Source organism: Rhinolophus ferrumequinum, chromosome 13 (assembly GCF_004115265.2).
Source record: "Rhinolophus ferrumequinum isolate MPI-CBG mRhiFer1 chromosome 13, mRhiFer1_v1.p, whole genome shotgun sequence".
Classification (NCBI taxonomy): domain Eukaryota; kingdom Metazoa; phylum Chordata; class Mammalia; order Chiroptera; family Rhinolophidae; genus Rhinolophus; species Rhinolophus ferrumequinum.
Window position 1 is genome coordinate 53,419,436 of NC_046296.1, and position 17,665 is coordinate 53,437,100.

The following is a 17,665-nucleotide window of genomic DNA, read 5'->3' on the forward strand; positions in this document are numbered from 1 at the left end:
GCTCCCCGGCGCAGTACGATCCCTTCGCACACGCCGCCCGCAAACCTTGGCACAAGCCGCACTCTCCCCCGCCGGAACAGCCAGCCCGCCGCCCAGCTAGCTTGCTTAATCCGTTCAAGCCTCACCTCCTCTGCGAAGCTCTCCCGGGTTAACCCCATCACTTCCAATCACTCCATCTGGCACATGTTCCGGGTTTTTTTGTTTGTCTATTTGTTTTTGGAAGTGCACACGCAGCCTCCTAGTTTGGAATAAGAATATCCCTAAGTTCAGGACTCCCAATGACTGAAAGGTGAGGTTGATAGGTTTCTTGTCGGGGCTCACTAACCACACCCATTCTCCACTTTTCCCCATTCATGCTCACTCTTTCCCCTCCTCTTACCAACCCTCCGCATCACAGAATGGCACAGCTTGGAGTGCACAATCCAATCACCACCCCCTTTTCATTCTACAGTGGCGGTAGGTGTGAGGGACAGAGAGCATTGAGCATTTGAAGCTTCAACTCCAGACTCGGCCACCGACTTGGCTGCAAGTCACTCCTTTCCCTGGGCTTCAGTTAAAATGAGGCAAAATGAGGTAATGCCCGGGAAGGTGCTTCAGGTTCCAGGTAAGGAATCCTCTGCTGGCAAGCTGATCGCAGCCTCTCTCCAGGAACAATGGCTTGTGACCCCAGAGAGGTGGCGCTGCTCCTCCCTCCTCCAGCTGCCCCAGAATTCTGAGTTACAAGACTGGCACTCTCTTTAATTACTAGTGTGGCACCCTGAACCGTAGAGGGAAAAAGGATGGGGTCCCCTGTCCCAGCCCTTTATTCACCGGCTGTATAACCCTGGATACTTCTTTCCTTAGGACTCAGTTTACTCATCCAAAAAATAGGGATAATAATGGATTGAAGGAGAGCAGGAAGCTTTTTGTCATCCAATGTCTCTGTATAAAAATAAATGTTAATGAACGGTACAGTGCTTGGCAGCAGATTTTGCTCACGAATTCTGACCCCACATCCTCCACAGAGTGGTTTCTGGCCGGAGTCCCTGGAATTCTCCCAGATGTATCACACTGCTGGCCCCACATTCTTTTCTGGTTCTCTCGAGATAGGTAATGGATCCACACCTGTTTCTGCCTCCGTGTGGGGGACTGGGGCCACAAGGTGACGGAGTGGCGGAGGGGGTTAACACCGCCATTAGGGCATACAAGGGGCAGTGATCCTTCGGTGAAGGTTGGTCCAAGAGGTCCCCACGTTTGGGGAGCTTGGCTTGGAACTGGTGGGCGGGGCTTGGGTGGGGACGGGGCTCGTCCACAGATGGGCGAGGCTATGGAGATTAGACAGTCTCCAAAACCCGGAGGGGCGCGAAGGACTCTGGCCGCCCCCAACTGGCTCTGCTGCAGGGCAATGGGGCTTTGGCTATGGGGGTAGGGCTACAGGGGCGGGGCTTAGGAGTGAGGGAGAGACCCGGGAGCCTGGAGGCGGGGTTTAGAGAGCTCGCCCCACACGGGGCGGGGCTCCAACATCCGCGGGATCTGCAGTTCGGACTCTCGGCGCCACAGTCGCTGCAGTTACCTCCACTCTGGTGGCCCTGGGGAGTCCGGGAGTCGACTGGCCACTTGGACTTGGCAAGGGCCAGCCCCACCTCTCCCTCCCTCGGTGGGGTCTAGACGGTCGGGGCCGCGGGGTCATGGAGCCCTCTCCCGCCCTGGGGAGCTTGGAGACTACTCGCCTGGTGAGCCCCCGGGACCGCGGCGGCGCTGGTGGTGGCCTGCGTTTGAAGAGGTAAGACAGACCTGGGCCAGCCTTCGGTCGGGGGTGGCGCCACACTACTGCCATCCTTCCGTTTCGTTGTCTTCCTCGGCACGGCCCCGGCCGGCTACCCCAGCGCACCGGGAATCCCTCGGCTTCGTGGCGCGCGGCTCCGTCCCCTGCAGCCGCACAGAGATTCCCGCCCGCCCAGCCAGTCAGCCCCGACCCCCGCCGCTCAACAGCCCGCTACGCCTCCTCCCAGCCACCATCCTTCTCCCGGTCGGGCGAAACAGCACCCCGGCCCGGCCCCCAAGCCTCCTGACCCCTTCCCCGCCCCCGCCACGTCTGGCTTCCCTACGAGCGACTACCCTCCGTCGGACCGGAGTCCGTGCCAGGTGCCCCGATGTCCGCATTGCTTCGGGGCCCTAGCGATGGGAGCACCTTGCCGCCCAGGCTTCGAAGCCCCTTCTGCAGTCCCCCGGCCCCTCCCTCCGCGCCCCGAGCTCGGGGCTCCCCCTCCAGCCGTGGCCAGCTGTGGACTCCCGGGCCAAAGATGGGCCGGGGTTCCAAGGCGGGCCTTCCAGGCCCCTGGGAGGCGGGCAGGCACCGGGAAACGAGGGGGTGGCAAGGAAACAGCAGGTGCGGTCTGGGCGGCAGGGGGTATTCCAGGCTCCGCACAGACGGGGCCGGGGGCGGCGAGGTGTGAAATGAGGCTCGTGGAGCGGCCGGGACAGCGGGCCGGGGGCGGCCGGAGAACCGCCTCCGTGTCCCGCCGGCCTCCCGCGCCTGGCACCCGCAAGCTCTGTCCGCCTTGTCTCTCGGAGCAGCCACTCCAGGTCCTCTCTGGCCACCTCCGCTGGCCATTTTGTCTGTTACCTGACTGTCCGTTTGTCTCCTTGCTCATTTCTCCCAATCTTTCTGTTTCCCTCCCAGCCTCTCTCCCTTTGTCTCTGTGTATTTGGTGTCTGTGTATGTGGTGCCTCTGTGCATTTCTGGCTCTTTCTCTGGGTGGGGGAATGGATGAGCAAAGGGAGGGAAGACCTCTCGTTTGACTCCTTCCTGCAGGGGACTGCAGATGTGGGCAGCTGTGGGGGCTCCAGCCATAGCCCTGGCATCTCTTCATATATCCTTTGACTCTGCTTTAGGCTGTCTCCTCTCCCTACATCTCTCTACCCCACTCAATATTATTTTTTGTTTCTTGTTGGGGGAGTCAGAGGGCCAGGAAGAGAAAACTCCTTTTCCTTCTCTCTAAACAGCACATAATACCCTCCTCCACACACACACAAACCCACACACCAACAATGAGTTTCTTTAGTGCCCGATTCATGCAGAACAAAAGGAAGCAGCCTGTTGATGGTGACTGGCTGCCCCAAGCCTTACAGGACCAGTGAAAGCATCTTGCCCAGGCCCCAAAGCCACCCAGCCTGTTTGCTCTTCAGACCCGCATCTCTGACTCCCAGCTCTTCTTCATTCTCATATGACCCATTAGTCACCAAATCCTGCAGTATTTTCTGAAAGAGCCTCTTCCCTACCTACCTGCCCCTCCTCTAAAATTCTGCGCAGGGTGCCTGGTCTGTTCTGGGACCCCTCCATCTCCTCTCCTCTCTTCCTCCCAGACACAATTGTACATCAGCAAGGTCATCTCGGGGCTCAGGAAAGATTTGTTAAATCAGCCAGTGTATCTCCTTTATGTTCCTTTGCGTTTATCACTTTCCTCCCCAGCCCTTCTCCTGGTTCCTCACATAAACTGCAAGCCACATATCTTGTCATTGTCATTCCATGTGTCTGGATTCCCCTTCTCCACCTAGGTCTCGTCTTATACATCTTTCCCTCTGTGAAGTTCTCCTCACCCCCCATTAGAGCTGGTCACTCCCTCGCCTGTGCTCTGAAGTCCTTTGTTCATAACCTCATGGCCCGAGCCTCTACTTGCATACAAGTCATTTGAGACACGTCTGTCTCTCCCCCTAGACTGGGCTTAAGCATGTGTACACTGCCTGGCACAGCTCGTGGAGAATGAGGCTGGGTTTCAAAGCCACGCTCATTCCCCATCTCCTCTGGAAATACCTAGAATCACACACAGCCAGATTCTAAGCCTTGGAAGGAAATTCCAAGAAATCAATCTACCTACCAGCACATGAATTTTCTCTACAAGCACCAAAAGCCCCCCGCCACTTCCCTCACACCTCAGTTCACCCCCTGGGCAGAGCTTTCCTCAGCCAGAAGGCCCTGGGCAACCCTCCCCACTTGACTGCTGTGATTGTGTTTCTATCTGGAGCCTTCATTTTCCCTCATGGGTATTCTTGTCACGCTTCCATGTGTATTTCTAGGACTGTATTTTTCTATTTAGGTCTATTTATTTTGTGGAGAGTTCTGTCCTTGCTGGGGTTTCAGGTTGGATCGTAGTAAGGTGGGAATTGGGCCAGAATGGACCTAAAACTCAGTCAGCTTGAGATCAGCCTCTGGCATCCTCAGGTGAGGCCGTCAGCCCCATTTGTCAAGGGAGGCCTATGGCACTGTACACTTATGATGGCCTCTGCTGTGTACTTTTGGCCAGAGTGAGGTCCAGCTAACGTGTGGCTACCATTGCCAGCCACAGCAGTCTGCACGCCATCCTCCCCATGACAACCCAGCTCTAGAATCTGGCCACTCGTTCTCTGCCAGAAAGGACCTCAGACTTTTTGGGTGCCAACATTCCACTCCTCCCTTAAAGGGTCACACTTCAGCTGCATGTCCAGAGAGGGCAGGTGAAGGATCTGGGAGTGGAGGCATGGGAGATGGGTCTGGGAAGGAGGCACGAGGGCCAGGTTTATGGGCCAAGTCCCACCCCACACTTTCACGCAACCTTCTCTGCATATTGCCGGGCATACTCACTTCATCTTTATCGAAATCCTCCCCATCCTTCCAGGCCCTTCTCATGGTGCCCCTTCAGTTGTTTCCCTGGTTTCCTCATTAGAATCAATGTATCTCTAGCTGAGCCCTGATAGCACTTTGCTCTAGTGACAATACTAGCTACCTCCTGTTACATACCATAGTATGTATTTACGTACACATTTGTCTTGTCCACCAAAAGCTCCCAGAAGATCAGAAAGGATTTTGTTTGGTGATTTGCTTGTTTTGTATTCCTTATGGAACCTATCATAATGAATTAATTTGGTTGGAATCTAGTCTGAGATCTACCACTAACTAGCCGTGTGGCCTTCAAAAGTCCTCTCCCTCTTTGGGCTTCATACTTCTAATCTCTTTAATAAAGTGTCAGACTAGACTATTTCTAAGGTGCTTTGCAGCTGTGAAATGTGTATGAGAGGAAAAGGGAGGCTGGGATCTGAGCTCTTCATTCAGGCCCCACCTCTGGTGTGGCCCTCTGTCTATAAGGTCCAGGGTTTGACCAGGCCTTGGGAAGGAGCCAGAGATGGGCCACGTCTGAAGAAGCCAGTGTGCGGGACCCGGAACCTGAGAATGAGGAGTAGGTCAGCCTGTGGGCCAGGCCACAGCTGAGCCATGTTGCCTGCCTCAGTCTCTTCACAGATGCCTCAGAGCCCTTCCCTGAGGAGCCCAAACCTGTGGAGATGCCCTCCCACCACTGCCACAGAGACCCCCTGCCACAGCCGGGTCTCACCCCCGAGAGGCTGCAGGCGCAGAGGCAACTGTGTGCCGCCTGTGCTGTGTGCTGTGTCTTCATGGCCGGGGAGGTGGTCGGTAAGTTGGAGAGCAGCTCCTCCAACCGCGTCCTGCCGCAACCTGCCTCTGCCACTCTCCACGCAGAGTCCCAGGGATGTTCCCGGGTGGAGATATAGAGAAGATGGGGATGGCTGGCACGGAGAAGTTGGGTGCTGAAGATTCCAGGAGTGGGAGAGGGTGAGGGACAGCGAGCACCAGGGGGAGTTCAAACTGGTCTTTTAAAAGCCAAATTTCCTTGTTATTAAAATATGGCATTGTAGAAAAACTAGAAAATATGGATGAGTGAAAAGAAAAAAAGAAAAACTATCTGTAGTCTCACCACCAGAGAAAAATCACAGTTCACATTTTGGTGTCCGTTCCCCTCCCTCTCTTTTCCATGCCTGTGCACATGCGCTGCGGAACCAGGCCGTACATCGTTTTATTTACCCTTGCAGGTGGGTATTTGGCACACAGCCTGGCCATTATGACCGATGCAGCCCACCTGCTGGCAGATGTGGGCAGCATGGTGGGCAGTCTCTTCTCCCTTTGGCTCTCTACCCGTCCAGCCACCCGCACCATGACCTTTGGCTGGCACCGCTCAGGTAACGCCCCTGTATGACCCGGTGACCCTCCAGTCTTGCCAGAGGGTACCTGTAGGGTCCCGGGAAGGTCTCTGATAGCTTGTGTCCCCCTGCAGAGACTCTGGGGGCTTTGGCCTCTGTGGTCTCCCTCTGGATGGTCACAGGCATCCTCCTGTACCTGGCCTTCATCCGCCTGCTGCACAGTGACTACCACATCGAGGGGGGCGCCATGCTGCTGACCGCCAGCATCGCCGTCTGTGCCAATCTGCTGTACGTTCCAGCGTGGAGCGGGCGCCATGTGGGGCTCAGGGCAAGGGGTCCTCCAGGCTGGGAGAGAGAGCTGGCCCTTCCCTCCCCGACAGACACGCAACAGGCACACACAGTTCTCAGCTCTCTGCTCTGGGGATGCCTGAAAAGGGACTGGGGTGGAGACCTAAAATTCAGAGTCAACAGAAACTTGTTAAAGGCCTCCTGTGTGGTCGCCACTCTGGCTGGGGGCTTTCGTCAGTATTATTTCATTCAAAGCTTACAACCGCCCCAGGAGGTGGGTTGTATCACCCCTAGAATACTTAATGAAATAGAGCCTGAGAGGTGACTTGTGAGGGCCACATGGCTATTTAAGTGGCAGGACCAGCATCTGAATCCACATCTCTGTCACCAAGTGCTGTATTCTTGTCCCTAGGCTGCACTATTGGTCTCTCTTGGACAAAGTTGTCTTCTTCTTGGGTCTGGGAAAATAGGGAGACAATAGGCAGAGAAAGAGCTCCTGGGAAGGAGAGAGGAGGAAGATGTGGAAATAGGGCAGAGGAGGCCAGGAGCAGAATGCCTGGCCTGAGCCACTCTGCTTCCCCCTCAGAATGGCCTTTGTGCTGCACCAGGCTGGGCCCCCCCACAGCCATGGGTCTAGGGGGGCCGAGTATGCGCCACTGGAGGAGGGGTCTGGGGAGCCCCTGCCCCTGAGGAACACCAGTGTCCGGGCAGCCTTTGTCCATGTGCTGGGGGATCTCCTGCAGAGCTTTGGGGTGCTGGCTGCCTCCATCCTCATCTACTTCAAGGTACGGTCCATACGGCCTGCCCCAGCCTTCCTCCCCCAACTCCATACCTCGTGTCCTCCTTCCCAGGACCCACCGCTTCCCTTCCCCGCTCCAGCTCCCCAGGATTCCCAGCCCAGCATCATGGTCCCTTTGCTCTCAACAGGGTTCTTGGGGGCTTCTCAGGTCCTGTTTGTTCAGGACACCCCTAGATCTTCCTCTGAAAGGTCTCTGGTTCCTGGGCTTAGGCGGCTCTCTCTCTCTCTGCAGCCTCAGTACAAGGCAGCTGACCCCATCAGCACTTTCCTCTTCTCTATCTGTGCCCTTGGGTCCACGGCTCCCACCCTCCGAGATGTTCTTCGCGTCCTGATGGAAGGTAAATCAGATGCCACTGCTCCCCCACTCTGTGGGCCCCCTCACTCCAGCATGGGGTACCTCTCTTTTCTCTGAAGACAGTGTGAGGAGAAGGCTGGGCCATGGGCTCTATTTCTGGAAGGAGGATTCAGGCATAGGGTAAATTATGGGGGTCAACAGGGTGAGCAGGTACTGGATAAGGGAAGTGGAATCTGGTGGGGGCTGCCCCAGGGCAGGAGCGGCCCCAAAAGTAAGGCGTGGTGTGTGTTGTTTGCAGGTACCCCCAAAAATGTGGGGTTTGAGCCGGTGAGGGATACACTGTTGTCAGTGCCAGGGGTCCGGGCAACTCATGAGCTGCATCTCTGGTCCCTTACGCTCACTTACCACGTTGCCTCCGCACATCTGGCCATCGGTGAGTCCACACTGGCCCCAGCCAGTTACTGCCTAGAAACACTTGTCTGTTCCCCTCCCCCTGCAAACATGGGAGCACAGCCTGAATTACCGGGATTGGTTCAGTCTCTCTGTCCTTCTCCCTGTCTCTCTGTCGGTCTCTCTCTCTCTCTCTCTCTCACACACATGCATGTTGGAGACAGGGAGCCCTGGACAGGCTGTTCTAGGGGAGGTTTCACCCTCCCTGAAGTAGTAAAGGGAACCTTTTACCCTTTACAGGATCACTAGTACCTACAGGTCTAGGGAAGGGATACCGGTAGGTGAATTCCAGCACCCCCCTCAATGGGGTATCACAGAACTACTAAAAATGATGATTACGAAGACTGTATGGCAACTAGGGAAAATGTTTATGGTACAATGCTAAGAGAAAAAAGCTGAATATAAAATTATATCTACATTATGATTCAGCTATTAAAAATATATATGGTGACTCACAAGCTGACAAAGGATTTTTCAGTTTCTTCCAGATGCAAGAAGCAATCAGAGGCATGCAATTTGGATGCCAAAAATATACTTTGTAGGATATTTGATGGTAGCTCTAGAGGGACAATGGGACAGAATATTTAACATCTGGATTATCCTGGAAAATTGGGTGGTATGGCTGCTGAAAGACAGCTGTATATTGATACTCAAAGAACAGAAGAGAGTAGAAAAATAAAAACAGTTTATAGTGTGTTAGCATGGCCGATTGGGCGTGAGTCTCTTCAACCTTTTCTTTGATGTTTTTACGCTTTTCGTACAATACAGAAAGCAAATAAAGCTCCCCATTGAAGCCGGGCTTTAATGCTGTGCAAGCCCCTGGGTGCCCATTCACCCGTCCTTATCTCAACCCCTGCCTGCCTCCTGACCCCCCTGGGGACCTGCTTCTTATCACTCTCCCACAGACGCCACAGCGGACCCTGAAGCTGTCCTGGCCGAAGCCACATCCCAGCTCCACTCTCGGTTTGGATTCTCCAGCTCTACCCTGCAGGTCGAGCAGTACCAGCCTGAGATGGCCCAGTGCCTGCGCTGCAGGGAGCCCCCCCAGTCCTGAGCTGGCCCTGCCCTCACCCCACTGCCAAGCTCTGGCTCAGCCCTGGACTCTATGGAGAAAGGGCAGAGCTGGGCCCTTACCCCTTCCTCTCCCCCTCCTTCCACCTGCCAGCTCCCCAGCCCTCAGCCCCAGTGGGCAAGACCAAAGCGTGTGTCGGGGGGAGTGAGTCGGGAGTCGGGTGGAGCAGGGAATCAGTGCAGTGGGGGGGTGTGGAAATCCCGTGCTCCCTGCTCTCCCACAGTCTGGGGAGCTGCAAGCATCCTTTCCATGCAGTTCATTTGTCTGTGTGGCAGCCTGGCTGGCTTGGGGCATCTGCCTATCTGTGTGCTGTCGGTGTGCCTATGCCTGGGGGAGGTCAGCAGGGGCCCCTCCCCACATGGCCCTCGCTCTGTCTATGCAGGAGCCCCAAAGCTCGCACTTTGTCGGTGTGTTCTGGCCTTGTGGTTTTCTCTGTGTGTGCATGTGTGTGTATGTGTGTGTGTGTGTGTGTGCGTTTCTTGGTGCTGTGGCCTGTGTGTCCCTGTGCCTGTGTGGCTGTGCTATGGTCTCTATGAGTCTGCACCATCCATGTGTCCGTGTGGGGGTCTGTGTCCATCCCTCTGTTGGTGCTGTGCCCTCGGCTATCCCAGAGAGAGGGAAGACTCGGCCGCAGCTCCACCAATAAACTTCTGTCTAACTGCACCTTTCAGTCCCTGTGCTGACTCCTCAGGAGGGGGACATAGAATCAGTCATCTGGGCACTGACAATCCCACCATCGAAGGGACCTTCCACAGCCATCTCCTTCCCAGTTCCTCCACCCTCTCCACCCTCAAATCGTCATTCCGATGTAGGTGAAAACCTGCCTGGCCCTTTACCACCTTCCCCAAGGACAGCATGCTGGAGCCTGGGTCCTTGGCTCAGCGGGAGTCCCCATGTGCCCTGGGCTTGGTGGCAGGAGAAAACTGGAAGGCAAGGAGCCAAGGGATCCTAGAGAGTCATTCCTAAAGGTTCCCGGGGGCCACAGTGGCCTCGGGCTGGTCGGAGGTAAGCAGCATCCTTTTGGGGGAGAGTGGTTGGATCACAGTGCTGATGTTGGTTCTCAAGCTGTGGAAGGTGCTGGGGGAGGGGCCCTCAGCCCTGACTGCCCCACCCCCGAGTCCAGGTATGGACTGCGGGCACCAAGGTCCCCTTTGTAATTATTCCCCCTTTGCCTTAAGAATCATGTATTTTGACAGATTGGAGCTTACAAACCAGACTCATTAAGGGATTGTTGATTTTTTCTTTTTAAAAATCAAATTATTTGTGTTGTGATTTTAGATCTAGTGCTTTGGATCAGCAGGAGTTTACTGGCCTTCTCACGCTAGGTTGATGAAATTCCAGCCCCAAGTGAAGGCTTTCCCGCCCGTAATGGAAATATCTTTATTATAAAATTATCTCCTTTTTATTATAAAACCATATTATAAATATATGCTTATTTTAAGGGTCCACCAAAGGAAAAGTATGTAAAGTAGAAAGGGAATGTTTTCCCTATTATCTACTCCCCGAGATAACTGCTATTCATTTTGGAGTCTCCCTGTGCATATTTTTATCTATGTATGAACACCTATATACTAACATAAATGGGATGACTTCATCATATAACCTGCTTTTATGACTCTGCCGTATGTCCTGACTGCATCTTCCATGTCCATACACGTTACTCTGTTTAAGGTGAGGCCTATGGACTAGTTGAAAATAGGGCTTCCCACTCTGATCTCTAGCTGGGGGTCCTGGCCCAGGCTGGGTGAGTCACTACTGGCCTGAAGGCCTGAGTCAGGCATGGGAGGCTGGGCCGAGGTGACAGGCTGGCAGTCCATCCCACCAGAGTGCCGAGGCTGCCCCAGCTGCTCTCCATGCTTTGCTAGTTCCTGAGACTTTCTCATTTTACATCTCATTGATTACAGGCCCCAAGCAGTAGGATGGGGGTGGGGGAGAACAAGGAAATGGAGGGTGGAGAAAATGAGGACTAGCCCAATGTGCACAACGCTGGGTCCCTTTGCAGGGGAGGAAACAGACTGTTTAAGGCAGAAAGATGCACACAGTATGTCATCCATTCCTCCTGCAAGATGAGGAAGAGGAAACTGAGGCTCAGAGAGGGAAAAAGACTTCCCGAAGGACACCCAGCAAGTGACGGGGACAGAGCTGGGCTCTTGTTCCCTCAGGCCACTTTGAAGCTCTTGCCTGGTTGGTCTCAGCAAACCTTTCCGTGGCCCCTGTCTCAGCAACCTGCTGCTGCTGGCACGCCTGGTCTGGGGCCCTGACTCCCGCTCCTTGGTTCTGCCTCTACTGACACCGGTAACCTGGCTGCCTTCCAGCTTTCCTACTTGTAGAAAGAGGGCCCACATTACATTGTGGGTAAGACTGTGCCTGGTAGAGGAAAGGGTCAGCTTTTGGGTGGAGTCCAGGATACCAGGGAGAGATTTCAGGGAAACGGGGTGGCCCAGCACCCCGACAGCAGGGGCAGGAGCCAGCGCTGATTGAGCTTATACTTGGTGCAAGGCCTACTGTGAGGTAGGTTTTAAAAAAGTATTATCCGCACTTTACAGATGGAGAAACTGAGGCTTACCTGCCCAAGGTCATGTAGCTAATAACTACCAGAGATTCAAACTCAGTTCTTCCTGCTTTAGGTCCCATGCGGTTCTTTCATGCCTCCCGCCTCTCCACCCACCTCCAGGCATGGCTCTGTCAGGGAAGGATCTGGAGCATTCTCCCTTATTCATACGGCACTTCCCAGGGAGCCCAGGAAATCCTTATCTGCAGGAGCTGCCTGCACCATCTCTATTATCTCCTCAACCCACCTCCTCCACTGGCTTAGCCAGAAGGCCTTTCTCTGTTGGAGCCCTTCCCTGATGATAAAATATGTGGTGGAGGGAGGGGTGAGGAGAAGAGGCTGGAAAGGGGAGGGGAACGAAATGGGGCAGAGGAATTGCAGAGCAACGGAAGGCCCGTCATCCATCAGCCCAGCCCTGGCAGCTCATTACACAGCTGGTTAACCAGGGAGGAGAGGGGAGAGGGCCGCCTGTGAGGCAGAGAGGGGCCAGAGGAAAGGGAGCGCCGAGAAGGATGAAGTGGTCAGGAGGAAGGGAGACAGGTTTGTCATCCTGAAAGTGCAGTTGTAGGTGTGTTCAAGAGCTGTGAGACCAAGGAGCCAGACAAAACCCAGAATGGGTGGGTAAGGAGACTGGGCCTGGGGACATCTGGGCAGATGGACAGGCCCTGCCCTTCTCACTGTGCTGCTTACCTAGGGCATTGCTGGTCCAGCTGGCAGGGAGGGGATACCTTCCTGTCCAAGGGGCGAGGGCTAAGGACCCAGCGGGCCAAGGGAGAGTCTGTCTGGGGTTGAGAGGAAGAACAGGGTGATAAAGCCATGTCCACTCCCTCCAGTGACCTTGCCCCTTCAGGGACTTCAGTGCAGGCTAGTCTACAGGAGGAGCTGTGGGTCCATCCAGGCGGCCTCGAGCCACTGTCGGGGAGCAGCGCCCCCATGAGGCCCACACCATGGTTGCAGCAGAGACAGCCAGAAGGCTCTGGAGGGAATCCCAGAACCCCTTAGAATGGAAAAGCCTTTGCCCCTCTGCCTGGCAGATTCTCCCACCTCTGTGGAGAACTGCATTTAGGGATTTTCCTTTATAGTTGAAGGGCTTTTTATCCCCAACTCTGGGAGTTCCCAGGGCCTCCCTGTAGTGCAGGGGATCCTGCCGACTATGCCATGTGTCGTGCGGGGTGTCAGGCGGGGTCTCTGGTCCCACTCCCCACATAAGAACGCAGGACATGGCGAGGCCAAAAAGGAACACCCACGGAGCCATAGGTAGGGGAGTCATACCACTATAGTCTCACTGGAGGCTGGGTTGGAGACACAGGAACCAGGAGCAACACAATTCTCAACCCTCACTGTGCCGCTTGCAGACTCAGCCACCATCTTCTTGCTAGCTCCCCCTTTTTTTGCTAGCCTAGCCACGGCAGTTATATTAGTGCCCAATGGTTCACTGGTTACAGCTGACGGCCAACTAGCCACAGCTGATGGCCATTTGATCACAGTCGACGGCCATTTACTACCTGAGCCAGCACCTTTCTATGTGAGGCCGAGAGCCTGGAAACTGCTTTTTGGGGCTCTGTCCCCACACTCCCTGTCCCTGCCATGAGTTCCAGGACCATCCCACCAGCACCCGGTCAGTACCTTTGGGAATGTGTGTGTGTGTGTGTGTGGGGCGGGGGAGGCTTCTAGGTGGTTCCCAGGCCTCTGTGGAGCAGAGCTTGTGGTTGTGGATGCGGCTGGGATCACACACGATCCCACAGACAAAGTGAACCCTGTTGCCAGGGTGGGAGAAAGAAAGTGTGCGGGGAGAATGGGTAGGAAGGAGGACCTGGGGTTGGCAGAGCCCGTGCCTCGCTTTTCACCTCACTCCCTGGCCTCTCTCTGTCCCAGCCCCCATCGCTGCTCCCTGACTATCGCATCCTGAAACCCCAGGAAGCAGCCCCCACCAGGCCTGGGCAAAGCTCATTCAGAGAACAGGTCTCCTGTGTCAGGGCTGATTCTCTGCACTGGGCATCAGTCTAGAGGTCATGGTGGCCACCTTGGGAAAGGCATATCTCATGGCCTCCCTTCCAGCACCAGAACTCCCATGCCTTCTGGAAGACTTTCTGGTCAGTTCCTAAGTGGGTGCTTCATTACTGGGCAGAAGGAAAGTGCAGCCATCAACAGCCTCCGCTACCCTTGCTTAGAACTATGCTCCTAGGGAAAGGTTTCAGGCTCCTTGTAGGAAACATTTTCCATTCTTCTTCTCCTCCTCCTCCTTTTTTTTTTTTTAGCAGCTTAAAACAACACACATTTATTATCTCAGTCCCTGTGGGTCAGATGCTCAGCACGGCGTGACTAGGTCTTCTGCTTAAGGTCTCGCACAGCTGAAGTCAGGTGTCTCAAGTCAATGAGGGAAGAAGCCACGTCCATGTTCATTCAGGTGGTTGGCAGAATTCAGTGCCTCGCGGTTGTACGGCTGAGGCCCCGGTCCCCTTCATCTTCAAAGCCAGTAACGGCACATGGGGTCCTTCTCCTGCTTCGAGTTTCTCTGACTTCCCCTTCCGCTGCATCTCTCTCAACAATTTCCATTCTTAAAACATAAAACCTTCCCAGAATAGAACAGGAAAGCACTGTAGGTGTCACCAGGTATACCCCTTCTGAGTTTTCCTCTCCCGTTTGGTGCTGTGCCTATGGCACCTGGTACGAGCGTTTACTGCCTGACTTTCTGACCCAAACAGTCTGAACATTCAATTCCAGTCTCTTGTTTCTTTTGGCTCAACCAAAATAGATTATAAATTTTAAAAGGACTGTAGCCAAAATCTTCGGGAGAAACAAAAGGGAACGAAAGCCAGGAAATAAAATACAGTTAAAGCTTACCAAAGTAAGCAGGTTTGAGACCCTACCATAGCAAACTTGCTTTTCTCTGACTGTGAAGTCTGCCCAGAGATCGCCCTGTGCCCCTCCCTCCCGCCCACCTTCTGCACCAGAGTAGGGTTTGGATCGAGAGGTAGTCACACAGCACTTCCGGAAGCGGAAGCGTGGTGATGGGGAGTGTGCCCCTGAGGGAAGGCACCGCTTTCCTCATGTCTGCCTTCCCAGCACCTTGCTCACAGCCTGGCCCTGCATGAGTGCTCAGGACCGACTGTTGGTGAAGGAATGAATGGATGGAAAGATGGTGAATAAATGGATGTGGGTCAGTACAAAGCCCAAGTGCCCTCGTAGTCCCCAGTCTCCCACCAACGGGCTAACAAGCCAGTGCCTTATGAGCTGACTCCCCAGAGCAAATCTGCAGCAGTATTTAGTGGTAACTGACCAGGGGCCTCTCTAGGAGGAAGTAATTGATACTTCTAGGGTCCTTCAGGGTGGGTGACATGCCTGCCCAAGGCCCTGCCCTGGACATCGCCTTACCAACCCTACCACAAACTCGGTGTCTAGCTTCCCCTGGAGCCCTACTTGGTGGCCCGTTCATTAACCTCCTCTGGATTCATCACAACTTTTCCAGCCTTTTCTAGACTCTTTCAGACCCAATCCCAACACCTCTTTTTCCCTTGCCTCTTGGCAAATGATGGCAACCTCTAAACCAGTCCCTCACTAAGCCCATGAAACCTGATGTCCACCTTATGCCGCAAAGCCGTTTATGTCCAAATGTATTGAGCACCTACTATGTGCTCAATGCTGTTCTAGGTGCTTGGGATATATTAGTGAATAAAGGTCCTGTTCTGTGCCACTTCTGTTATCACATATAAATGCCACATACTTCTCTGTTGCACCTTGCTCCGTTTCCCCAGCTTCATTATCTGCATGACATCTCCATATAGATGTCCCACAGCAGCTGACAATATCAAGCCCAAACAGAATCCATCATTTCTTACCGCAAACTGGCTCTCTGGTTTACATCAGTTCTCTTTCTCCCGACCTCAAGGCCCCCCACCACGTAGTCCTTTTTCACTCTTTCCTATCCTTACTATTTTATAACATCCATTCCTATCTCTTAGTCCAGACCCTCTTCACCCATCATCTGCATCTAGTGCAACATCCTAATTGGCTTCCCTGGTGATGGGCGGCTCCTATGCCCTATCTCTTCCAGATGCTGCTGCCAGATTCGTCTTCCCACAGCACTCATTTCCTCCAGGTGCTCATTGTGGGCTCCACGCCTCCACCAGCCAATGTCCCTCAGTCTATGGGATGTTGTTACAGAATTATAGATGCCTGTCATTGTTATACCAGGAATTTCCAACTCTATCTGTTTAATTTAAAGCCCTAAGGTGCACTGACTTGCCCACGGCTGCAGCCTGTTAGTGTTAAGAGGCAGGAATTGGATGAAGGTGGCAGAGCTCCAAGTGGGATGCCTATTTTGAAGGGCTTTTCTTCTTTAAGAAGGGAAGCAGTGAAGAGTTGGGGGAAATGACTTTGCAATGATAATAAGCGAACAAGTTAGGTCAGACCTCTTTTCACAGAGGGCATAAGGGTTCATTCAAAAGTTAGTCGAAAAGAATTGTTAGTATTTGTGAAGTGCTAGCGCCATGTTAACTTTTGTCCAAAAAAAGAAGAAAAAAACAGATCAAATCTCTTAAGTATCTCAGGCAGAAAGGAGACCAGGTAACTTTTAAAAAAACTTCTTGTGGTTAATAATTACATAGAGCCTATAAAATTGTTTCTCGATGGAGGTAAAACGGGCTCAGATATGGATACTTTGTTTAAAGGACTGTTTTTGTTTCTTGCTGTTAGCATCTTTTATTTCCCAGTGCAAGATCTCATCTCTGGTTGTAGGGCAAAAAGCTTAGTCAACTTAGAGCTATATTATGATTTAGGAGAGCCAAAGGCAGGCTCAGGGCAGAAACACCTCCCGCCACTCAGCAACTCAGTAGACTGTGTATGCTGTTTGGCAGCCAGCTCTGCTTCCCCTTGAGGAGAGGTTCTCTGAGTGCTGGGGGAATGTGTGTGGGACAGATTCCCAAGTAAGTGGGAAAATCGTCTCTGACTTGTTCAACTAGCCCAAGAAGGGTACCTGAAACTCTAGGCTTCTATACATGACACTCTTTTCCAATCAACCAAGTCCTCCAGATATGTGAGGGAGAACTTGTCAGGGGCTGGGTTTGGAAAGCCTGGGAAGGGTTAATATTAGCAGGTCTGGAGGTCTCAGGGCCCCAGGGGAGCAGATGACCTTATACTTTGTCCCACCCTTGTTCAAACTGCGCCTGTGGTTATGAATTCCTATTTCTGTTGGAATCTACCTCCACACCTCTTGGTCTGGTCCCTAACAATACAGAGCAGGAACGCCCTGCTGGGTCGAGGTGGATCGCCAGGCTGTGCTGCAGACAGAACCACCACTCCTCTTCACACTACAAAGTTACGATTCTCCTTCTCCTCCCCACTACCTGCTAAAGCTCACCTCTTCCTCAATGTGGGGACAGAGTCCCAGAGAGCAGTTTCTAGGCTCTCGGTCTAATGCAGAAAGGTGCTGGCTTGGGTAGTAGATGGCCACAGCTGTGACTAGTTGGCCATCAGCTGTAACCAGTTAGCCATTGCTGAGCTAGCAAGCGCGGATTGCAGCTAGCAAGTGGGGTCGGTTGGCAGAGAAGCGGATAGCAGATTGCAGATTATGTGGCTCCTGCTTCCTGTGTCTCCAACCCAGCAGCAGCGAGAATATAGCGCTGACTCCCCTATCTATGGCTCCGTTGGTGTTCCTTTTTGGCCTCACCATATCCTGCGTTCCTGTGCGGGGAGCGGGAGCTGAGACCCCGTGACACCCCACATGACACTCAGGAACCAGCCCAAACCCCAATACCGTGGCCCTGACTCCAGATCTGTGCTGTTACTGCTTTTCTGAACATTGGTTCCCCACAAACACCTTAGCCTTGTTCTCTGGTTGGTTAGATTTATGTAGCTTGTCTTTCCCACTGGTTCTGGATGCCACGAAAGCCCAAATGACTTTTTAAAAGAAAACTGGAAAGATAGGTTTGAAGTCAAGTGGTCCTGTGCGTGAACCCTAGCTATGTGACCGGCTAAGCCACCCAGTAACTTTCCTGAGCCAGTTTCTGCATCTGTAAAATGGTTGGAAAGTTGGTACAAGATTCAATAAGTTCCTGCTCACACTAAATTTTTAAAAAACGAGTCCCTTCTCCCTTTCCTATCCCTGTAACATGCTAATAGCTCTTTGCACAAAGTAGGTTTTTCCCGAATGACGCTGGAGCAGTTTGAACCGTTATGTGCAAACGTGGGGCACTGATTGCCTTCCTACCTAAGCGGCCTCAAAACAGAGGGTGAGGATTGTCTTGTTCATTCTTGCACTCC

The 17,665-nt window shown here is 53.4% G+C and overlaps 1 protein-coding gene across 1 annotated transcript; it reads left to right on the forward strand.

Moving 5' to 3' along the window:
• The first annotated feature begins 1,477 nt into the window (after window positions 1-1,477).
• On the forward strand, window positions 1,478-9,516 carry SLC30A3 (solute carrier family 30 member 3). Its single transcript, XM_033124236.1, has 8 exons — window positions 1,478-1,762; window positions 5,244-5,425; window positions 5,842-5,988; window positions 6,084-6,237; window positions 6,824-7,022; window positions 7,269-7,374; window positions 7,630-7,764; window positions 8,687-9,516. The coding sequence occupies exons 1-8, from the start codon at window positions 1,668-1,670 to the stop codon at window positions 8,833-8,835; spliced, it is 1,167 nt and encodes a 388-aa protein (XP_032980127.1). The 5' UTR covers window positions 1,478-1,667; the 3' UTR covers window positions 8,836-9,516.
• Window positions 9,517-17,665: the final 8,149 nt, after the last annotated feature.